Here is a 10,225-nt window from a genome sequence, read left to right as displayed (position 1 = left end):
TCTTTTTCGCCATTTATTCACGGATCCCGCTTCTGCCCGCTTTGCCCGTGCATCGAACAGCCGCTGTGGGACATCCGTGTGGTCTTTCCGTCGTCTGGAAGCTTATTTTTCGAAGCGAAATCTGGGCAAAATGGCATGCTCGAACCTGGAAGCAGTTCCACGGTATCCTACCAAGTAGTGGCCCATCACGGCCGTAATGCTCCGGGAAGTTGATAATTTCATTCCTGCATATGATATCAAGTATCTTCCCAGTCCCTCGAAAACGGTCGGACCACCATGGTTAGACCCTGACCAACAACCTAGCTAGTTGGATCTCGTAGATTGTCAGGATGTGCCGGTACATGCAACGTCCAACTCAGGGACCGGCCAACGATGGGCAAACTAATTCAGTTATTCTCGAACCCGACCGGAAATGATGAATCGTGTTTCGAATTTATGCTGGGTTAAATAACCAGGGCGCTTGTAGTGACAAGCGAGGCTATATCAGCAACGGGTCATAATGCAAGGCGGCTATTGCTTTGACAGGGTAAAAGCTTTCACCGCTTGATCAGTCCATGGCCACTGTCACACCTGGTGACTGTGATATCCACCGTGGCTACGGCAAACTATTCGTACGGAGTATTCAGTTTCTATTATTTTCTAATACATGTGCATAATGCATGCATCGACGTAATTGTGATGTGCTGAGGCTCCGGTGCGCATGAGACCACACTGCAATGGGGGCACAGACGTGGTAATTATATTCGTAGACTATACTACCTAATAACGGAGCATAGGTATTTAGTTTAAAAAAGCGTCAGCCACTGGTGATTCCAAAAGAGAGTACGGGTTACACCCTCTTCCTCATATTAGGCGGGAACTGCCGATGAATGTCTCTTCTTTTTTTAGCTGCTCAATTGTCGCATTACTTTCTTTGGTATCCGTAATCTGTACGGATTGCATGCAAAAATGTCCAGGCGCCTAACCCCAGACAGAAAACGGGTCCCAGGGTGTCTAATAGCTGTCTCACTGGTCAAGGTACAATGCAAGCGTGGCGCACCGGCTCTTGAGAGCCGGTATTGACTTGTCTGTACTTGAAATGAAGGCGTTGAAGATGCCGGCAAAGCCACGCGAGATTCGGCGACTTGTCGCACACGGACACGCCCACAGACACTTCAACTCATCAAATTGCGTGACTGTTGGGCCTCTGGGGAGAATAGGACCCATTTGCCACTAATAAGCCATTCATGCCCGAAAAAGAGAGACGCTACTAAATGGGCAGAGAGCACATCACATCACATCACCGTCGCATCGGTCGTTTTTTCGCTTCTTTCGCCAAGATTACAAGTCAAAGCAGCCCAAATAAATAAACTAAAAAATAAAATCGGAAATTGTTGGGCTCATGATTCCGGCAGACATGTCACTGCTGGTACATGACAGCACAACGGGCAAACTTCCGGAATTACCCAGCCGGTCGACAACGTGCATGAGCAGGACGGCAGATGCAGAGTGATCGCCTGCAGGGTCGATCACGGTGCAAGGGAGAAAGGTGGCATGTTTCCCTAGAATTGCACGGATCTGACATTTATGCGTGCGGAACCGGTCCTGGAATGTCAAATGTCAACCCCCCTCCCTCCCAACCTGAATCCGCCTTGTTTCAATAGCAGCTGTTTTTTATATGGCTGAGCCCGCACCGTCCAGTGCTTCTATTTGTAGACGCCGGTATGAGATGCCCGAGATTTCAATTTGGTAGCCAAGATGTAACGTTCGTCTTGTGTCTTTGTAACTAGGAAAAATTCTCCGTATGCACATGCTGTGGATGTGTCTATCGTGGTCAACCTACCTACCCAATATGGATCCACTTTTGTGTTGCCTGCGAGCAGTGGTGAGTGACTTCTGATCAAACCTTACGGGCATTGATGAGATATTATCTTGCTACTGTTGAACAAGGCTTCAAATTCGTAGACAATCATAAAGAAGCATGAGCTGTGACGATGACTAATTTTGTGAATGAAAGAATCTATGTTCAAACACCAAAACCTGCACGTGAGATTCGCTCCACACAACAACCAAAAAAGCTGCCTGTGCTTGAGATGGCATCACCAGGGTCTTGGTTGCCGCGGGTAGAATTACATACCTTGGTTATTGCCGTGGTTATTTCGGAATAATCATGGCTGCCCCAGGTCTCAACGTCATCGCGCTCATCTCGGGCGGCAAAGACAGCTTCTACAGTCTGCTGCACTGCATTCAGAATGGGCATCGCATCGTCGCCCTCGCAAACCTCCACCCTCCGCTGCGCGATGCGCCCACCGGCGACTCGCACGAGGACGAAATGGACCTCAACAGCTTCATGTACCAGACTGTCGGCCACGAAGTCATTCCGCTGTACGCGGAAGCCACCGGCATCCCGCTGTACCGACAGGCCATTGGCGGAGGGGCCACGCGCCATGAGAGAGACTACGCCTACGACGCAGCAGAGCAGAGCGTCGATGAAACCGAGTCCATGCTGTCGCTGCTGCGTGACGTCCAGGAAAAGCACCCCGAGGCGAACGCGCTCTGCTCCGGGGCCATCTTGTCAACCTACCAACGCACGCGCGTCGAATCAGTCGCGGCGCGTCTCGGCCTGGCGCCGCTGGCCTACCTCTGGAAATATACGGCGCTGCCCCCGCCCGGGACCGCGCCGGCCGATGAAGCGCAGCTGCTGCTCGACATGGCGGCAGCGGGTCTCGAGGCCCGCATCATCAAGGTGGCGAGTGCCGGGCTGGACGAGAGCCATCTGTGGGAGTGCGTGTCGAGCGAGGCCGGGTCGGGCCGCGTGAAGCGGGCGCTCCGCAAGTTTGGCGCGGGCGACGGCGCGTCGCTGGGAGAGGGCGGCGAGTTTGAGACGCTGGTCCTGGACGGGCCTGGCTGTCTCTTCAAGAGGAGGATCATTGTGCCGGAGCGAGGTCGGCGCGTGGTGCGAGAAGGCGGCGGCTCTACATGGATTTTGACCCGAGGCGCGCATTTACAGGACAAGTATGATTCAAACTTGGACTCGAATCTGAATGTGAGAATTCCAAATTTGTTTGATTCGAGGTTCGCGCAAGTATTGGAAAACTTGACAGTGCGACCTGATGAAGCATCGGTGCCCGCAGTCCAAGGCTCCGAGATCAAATCATTATCAAGGCTAAGCATCTCAAACAACAATGAGCCTGAACTATTCACGTGGAGTTTTATTTCTGATAACGCTTTTGACTCAAGCATGATAGCCAAAGAGACAACTGAAGTGGTCGGCAAACTCGAAGAAGCACTGGCCAGCAATGGCCTCGACGCTGCCCACCTCACAACGGTTATCATCGTTTTGAGAAGCATGTCTGACTTTCCTACAATCAACCATGGGTATGGAAGTTTATTCAAATTACCCAATCCCGCATCCCGGGTCACTATATCTTGCGGCAACTTGCTACCAGAGGGACGCAATATCATGCTGTACGCCACAGCTCCGCCAGCATCCAAGACGATCATACGAGACGGACTGCATGTACAGTCAAGATCATACTGGGCACCGGCCAACATTGGTCCTTATAGTCAGGCCATTGATATTCCCATCACGAGCAATCACGCCGCACTCGGTCCGCGATCCGTCTACGTCGCGGGCCAAATAGCGCTTGTACCAAACAGCATGAGACTGCCCACCCCCTCTGACACCAGTCTTGTCGAGCAAATCACGCTCTCTCTGCAGCATCTGTGGCGTATCGGCACGCATATGAAGGTGCAGCAGTGGACAAGTGCCGTTGCCTACTTTGACAAGGCGGCATCTGACGAGGACATGAGGCGCAAGGCGCAGCTGGCCGGCAGGGCATGGCGCATGATGCATGCTGAGCCGGTCGAGGAAGAGGATGAGGCCGCGCTGGATCCGTGGGACCTCAAGTACAATACGCAGTACATGTCCCTGGCTAGCAACGAGAGCAGTAAACCACGGCCACTGCCCGACTGGGACGTCTTCTCCACGCGGCAGCAGAATGAGCCCGAGACATGCGTTCCGCCACTTTTCGTGGTCGAGGTCGCAGAGCTGCCGCGGGGCGCTGCCGTCGAGTGGCATGCTCATATCGGATTATCGAGGCTCCCTCAGACGAGCACGCAGCTGGTGGCGCATACTGAATCTCAGCTGGATGGATGGTTGTCGTGGAGCACATGTGTTCGAGCGGAGGGGGGTATATTTGTGCATACCTTGCTGGCCAATGTTGGACGTTTCAGCGCGAAGCTTAGCCTGAGTGCTATTGTTGCCGAGGCTCGGAACAAGTATCGCGAGTCGATTCGGCTTCTCGGAGCCGAGTCTCTGGATGTTGCTTCGCAGGCCCCCTACTTGATCTATGTAGATAGTGACAGCATGGCTGGCTGGACCGAAATCTCTAGCAATGCTGGGCTACCGTGCGCAACTATACCCAATCATTCGATCTGGACGGCAGATGGGAAGAGGGCATCGTGCGTGGCTGTGTTTAGGCTGTCGATTAGGTCTTGGTAGTTGGCGGGTTGGGCAAGGGCAATGTGGGATGTGGTGGACACTTGGGACGAAGATGGCAAAATACCCGTGACAGAAGCATAGTTGAGGATGCTGAGTTTATTAACTGAATGATTATCTCCAATTGAAGCGGTTAAGATGCAATATAAATTACTATATGCAACGTGTCGCGACTTCTAACAGTGACTACCTCGGTGGGTGTGGGTGTGGGTGTGGGTGATGCACTTCGGGCCCTCCGCCAGGCTCTTCAGCTATCACCAACCTTTTTCGGCGGTTGAGGCTCGAAAAAGAGTACCAGAAAAAGTGCTCAAAAATATGGCCTTTAAACATACAGATCACCACATCCATTTATGAGGCTTGATGCTCTGATAACAACGCCAAACACTGCAGGCCGGGACCCCTACCTAGGTAGGCAGTACAGTGGAGTCAGGGCGCCTCTAGTGCCCTATCGGTGCCCTATAAGAGATCCAGTAGCCGGGAAGCTGCAGCTTGGCAGCCAGCAGCCCACCATCTCGCAATGACGCGATCGCATCCGTTCTTCATTGCCCTCTAACATTGGCTGCAAACGATTCCGCGATCCCGTTTGGGCCATCTATTCCCCATCCAAGCGAACGCCTTGGCTGGCGCGCGCACGCAGGGGGCCCCAATCTCACGCCATCAAGCCTGCATACGACCAGAAAAGCTTAATTCGAAGATATAACAGCTCTTCCCCTCCCCAGCTCTCCACGATGAGTAGCAACGAGGCCGCTTCTCCCGCACCCGACGCGGCACCAGAGTCGGGCACCATCTCAGCGACACCTAGCAATACCACACGAGGCCGGCTTCGACAGCGGCGGCAATCGAAAAGCGAGCGCATCAGCGAGATTTTAGAAGTAGGCTTCTTCAATCGTTTCGGAGAAAAGGCCCCCTTTTTTCGCTAATACTCTCCCCCCGCTTCTCTTCCTCGCAGAACGCACGAGGCCGCGCTGACGAGATGGGCACCGACCCGGCCATCATTCGGCGCCACTCATCTTTTGGTCGCAAGACGCAGTTTGCCGATGATGAGGCCGACGAGACGACGGGCATTGTGTCGCGCGGATCGAGCCACAACTATCAGGCGGTAAACCCGCAAGAAGGCGTGGACGCCGGTACTGCGCCGCCAGCGAGCGGCACACGCTCCATCTACAGCCTGCGTTCCCGAACAGCGGCGGCGGCGGCGCCCTCTGCGGCTTCGGAGGGAGACGACGAGGAGACGAGGACGGGTGGTGAGGACCGCGAGAAGCCGTGGTGGAAGCAGCAGCTTGGCAAGTACCAGTCAATTGAGCTGGAGAACAAAGGCAGCGTGGCCAGAGATCACCTGGCCCTGGGTAAGTCCGGGCAGAGCTTCTTTCTGCTCCCCTTTCCGAAACTCAATGCAGTGCTCTCGCTGACTGTGACGGCAGAACGAACGTTTCTAGCCTGGCTGCGCACGTCGCTCGCTTTCGCCTCGATTGGCATCGCCGTTACTCAGCTCTTCCGGCTCAACACGTCGCTCGGCGACGGACAGAACACGCCGGACCGCACAAAGGATACGCTGCGCCGCCTGGGCCGCCCCCTCGGTGCGACGTTTCTGGGCATCAGCATCCTGATCCTGCTGCTGGGGTTCAAGCGCTACTTTCACAGCCAAGAGTGGATTCTCAAGGGCAAATTTCCTGCTAGTCGCGGGACCATTGTTCTGGTATCCCTTGTAGGTTTGGCGATTATGGTTGCTTCGCTGGTCGTAGTTGTGGTGATACATCCGACGGAGGGTTGATGATGTTGAATCTGATTGAAGGCGTGCATCAATGGGTCATGGTCTCGGCGAATCATCTTGTACCCTGCTATAGGGCGTCATTTGCACTGGCGTTTTGGTCTCTCATTTTCCGGAGCTTTGTTATTTGGGTCATCGTCGCTATTGAATGATATCTTAGTGTGGGAAACCACTGTCTTGGACCCGAAATATAATTGATTTGGTAATCAAAGTCTGAATCTATCATTTGTTGACGAATCTTTGCAATTTTCATATTAAATTTGTCGCGAGTGCTGAGCTGGGAGTCTGTCGGCTATAGCTATAATTTCGTCATTGGTGGGGTCACGAACTGCTGTAACAGTATCACACGCGAGCGATGTGACCACTGACAACTTGCACCATACAAAAACAGCCGCCCCCATATCAAGACTGTACGCCATGGCTCCCAAAGAACCGGTCGACGTACCCTCGTTTGCTAGCACGCAGTTAGCTCTGCTAGAGCGTGAGCTGCAAAGCGAGGTGCAAGAGACAAGCTCCCTCATTACCAATCACAGCCCCGCCAGTTTGCAACGTGCTGGCTTAGCCATCACGAACCTCGTGGTCGCCTCGCAACGCACCGGTCTGGGCGGCCGAACAGTGCTGGAGCTGAGCCCGGATAGTGCTACCTCCTCGACGGGCGAACTACCGGAGCACGGTCTGCGTACAGGTGACATTGTGCTCGTCGCAGACCAACCGGCGGGCAGTGCCAAGAAGAAGGAAATTCAGGAACTGGAGAAAAAAGGTGCGCGCGGTGTGGTGACCAAGGTGCAGAAGACGTCTGTCTTTGCGGCATTGGATGAGGGCAAAGATGAAGTGGCGTTTGGGGGTAAAGTGTGGATGGTCAAACTGGCAGACGAAGTGACATATCGACGGATGAATTTGGTCATGGAGAAGCTGCAAAAGATGAGCGAGGCGGAATACTCGGGCTTCATTCGGGTGCTGTTTGGTCTATCCAGCCCATCACCGGTCCCAAAAGACCTGTCAGCAGACGAAGAGCTGAGTAAGATTGAGTGGTTTGATCCGACTTTGAACGACTCGCAGAAAGATGCTATTCGCTTCGCCCTGGCATCGCGTGAGATTGCTCTGATACACGGCCCCCCTGGAACCGGCAAGACGCACACACTGATAGAGCTCATTCTGCAGCTCATCAAACTCAACAAGAGAGTATTAGTGTGTGGTCCATCCAACATCTCTGTCGACAACATTGTCGAAAGACTTTCTCCGCACAAAGTACCAATTCTACGTCTAGGGCACCCCGCCAGATTATTACCCTCCGTTGTCAACCATTCTCTTGACGCATTGACACAAACGTCGGAAGCCGGGGCAATAGTCAAAGACGTGCGTGCAGAAATGGACGCCAAGCAGGCGTCTATCAAAAAGACGAAAAGTGGCAAAGAGCGACGACAGATATACGGCGATCTACGAGAGCTACGAAAAGAGTACAGAGAAAGAGAACGCAAGTGCGTTAGCCACTTGGTAGGAGGAAGCAAGGTCGTATTGGCCACGCTTCATGGAGCTGGTGGCCACCAGCTACGGGCCGAAAAGTTTGATGTTGTCATTATTGACGAGGCAAGTCAAGCGCTCGAGGCACAATGCTGGGTGCCGCTGCTGTCGGCCAACAAGGCAGTATGTGCCGGCGATCACCTGCAGCTGCCCCCAACTATCAAATCAAGCAACTCCGCGGTGTCGTTGAAGCTGAAGGACGGCACAGAAGCAAAGCCAATCAAAGGACAGACACTTGAGACAACGCTTTTTGACAGACTGTTGGCACTTCACGGTCCGTCGATCAAGCGGATGCTCACAACCCAATACCGAATGCACGAGAAGATTATGCGATTTCCTTCCGATGAGCTGTATGAGTCAAAACTTGTCGCTGCTGGTGCAGTGAACGCTAGGTTGCTCAAGGAATTGGCGTACGAAGTGGAGGACAATGAAGACACAAATGAGCCGCTCATATTTATCGATACGCAAGGGGGGGATTTTCCTGAACGCAGCGAGGAAGACGATGCTGATAACCCGAAGAAGGGCAAGGTAAGTCTACATGGAGACAGTAAAAGCAACGAGATGGAAGCAGCCTTGGTACAGCAACATGTATCAAGACTCGTGGAGGCCGGGCTGCGAGCAGAAGATATTGCGGTGGTGACGCCGTATAATGCGCAGGTACGACTCCATTGACACTGCCTGTGGATGCTCATTCATGTCGTTGAGCAAAGCATGCTTACCTCTGTCGTTTGCAGCTGGCTGTTCTTGCGCCTTTAAAGGAAAAATTTCCCGGCATTGAACTCGGTAGTGTGGATGGCTTTCAAGGTCGCGAAAAGGAAGCCATCATTGTCAGCCTCGTACGAAGCAATTCCAAGGGCGAAGTGGGATTCCTAGGCGAGAAGAGACGGTTGAATGGTATGTCATTTTTAGGCGAGCCTGAGCCTTGCATTTTTTTCTCCTCGGGTGTCAAACTCATGCAAGAATAGCGGTATGATCACGCTGGACAAGACGAGAGATTAACTTGAGTTTTACAGTGGCCATGACTCGACCAAAGAGGTCCCTCACGGTGATTGGGGATTCAGAAACAGTAAAGAGGTAAGCCCATTACATCACTTTGTGCAGTATATCGATGGTTGTGCAAGTCGGTGGCCAAACCGGGGAGAAGCAGCTGACGGTGAATGTGCGCGACTAGGGGCAGTTCATTCCTGAAGAGATGGATGAATTTTTTGGAGGACAATGCAGATTTGCGGTACCCCGACATGTCCTCGCTGAACATGGGCGGCTAGGAAAAGCGTTGTACATATGGCCGAGACACGCGGTGGCACGACAGGGTTGAGATTGCAGATCGCCGTTACAAATTACAATCAGAGAATAGCCCGCTTTCGAATGCGGGGGAAAGGGGCTCGCTCCACCTAGCCTTTTTTGTAGACAATCAGAGAGCCCCTTTCTGCCACTCTTGCTGTCACCACCAATGCTTGATTTCTGTGATGCCTCTGCAGCTTCTCCTCCCTTCATCAACATTTTTATGATGGGAAAACCACGTCACATTGCTGCGTATACACAGAGTGAAGAAGTCGACACGGCCAACGGGGTACATGCATAAAGTGTTATATTTTTCACTATTCCATCATCACTCAACGAATTCAAACCCAAGTTGGTGCAATGGTAGCATATCCTAATGACACACGGGGAAGCTTGGTGGCTGAACCGTATCCGAAAGGGGCAGGAAGATTCGTGTTCGATTCCGGAGCTTGGGGTCATTATAACTTTTTGCGTTTTCCTTTTCGAGGCCACCTATCAAGCCATCCAGCCTGTGGCTTGGTTCCGGCCCTGCTCGCTGCCCGGCTCGCTGTTTGCTGTGTGCGTGTGTTGGAAGCAAGACTTCCCTCTCCGTTTTGCTGTTTTTACGGGAGGAGGATTTCAGCACATTCATCTAGCATGCGTTGCTGCGTCTGAGCTTTCCAGTTGCAACCAGAAACCAAGCATCATTGCTGGTGAGCCAACAAGGACCAACAGACGACGGACTCAAGTAACCCACTAGCACCGCACGCCAGGGCAACCAACACAAGTCCTGCACGGTAGGCAAACTTTATTCTGCATCTTGTGAAGCTGAAATCTTTCGGTAGATACACTGAATAAAGCCCGCTAGCCTGACTGTATATCTCGACGCGATAAACAAAACTACTTTCTAGTTGCGTCCACTACTTTTTACGATCTGCTATCGGCCTAATTTCTGCCACCAAAATCTGTGGCCATTCTCGACGTTGAAATATCTAATATGGGTACATGTGTTATTCTACGGAGTACGGATAGTGTCAACGAAATAGACCGTGGCACAAGAATCACGGCCTGGCCTGGCGATCAAGTCTTTTGAGACAGAAATAATGATAATCGACAGCGGTGCAGGGACCCCGAAAGCCACAACCAGTCAGCCGCCATCATTCCCCTCCATGCAGCCCAGATATGTCTCAGCCATG

General features: G+C 52.8%; 2 protein-coding genes across 2 annotated transcripts; both read left to right on the top strand.

The window, feature by feature from the left end:
• Window positions 1-2,149: 2,149 nt before the first annotated feature.
• Window positions 2,150-4,483, top strand: BBA_00970 (ATP binding L-PSP endoribonuclease family protein, putative; the record flags this gene model as incomplete). The annotated part of the gene is made up of 1 exon (XM_008596067.1): window positions 2,150-4,483. The coding sequence occupies one exon, from the start codon at window positions 2,150-2,152 to the stop codon at window positions 4,481-4,483; it is 2,334 nt and encodes a 777-aa protein (XP_008594289.1).
• A 2,182-nt stretch (window positions 4,484-6,665) lies between these two features.
• Window positions 6,666-9,034, top strand: BBA_00969 (DNA helicase; the record flags this gene model as incomplete). The annotated part of the gene is made up of 4 exons (XM_008596066.1): window positions 6,666-8,426; window positions 8,504-8,663; window positions 8,783-8,843; window positions 8,941-9,034. The coding sequence occupies 4 exons, from the start codon at window positions 6,666-6,668 to the stop codon at window positions 9,032-9,034; spliced, it is 2,076 nt and encodes a 691-aa protein (XP_008594288.1).
• Window positions 9,035-10,225: the final 1,191 nt, after the last annotated feature.

The sequence above is a fragment of the Beauveria bassiana genome (assembly GCF_000280675.1).
Source record: "Beauveria bassiana ARSEF 2860 unplaced genomic scaffold BBA_S00002, whole genome shotgun sequence".
Taxonomy (NCBI): domain Eukaryota; kingdom Fungi; phylum Ascomycota; class Sordariomycetes; order Hypocreales; family Cordycipitaceae; genus Beauveria; species Beauveria bassiana.
This window is presented reverse-complemented; position numbering and strand designations above follow the sequence as displayed.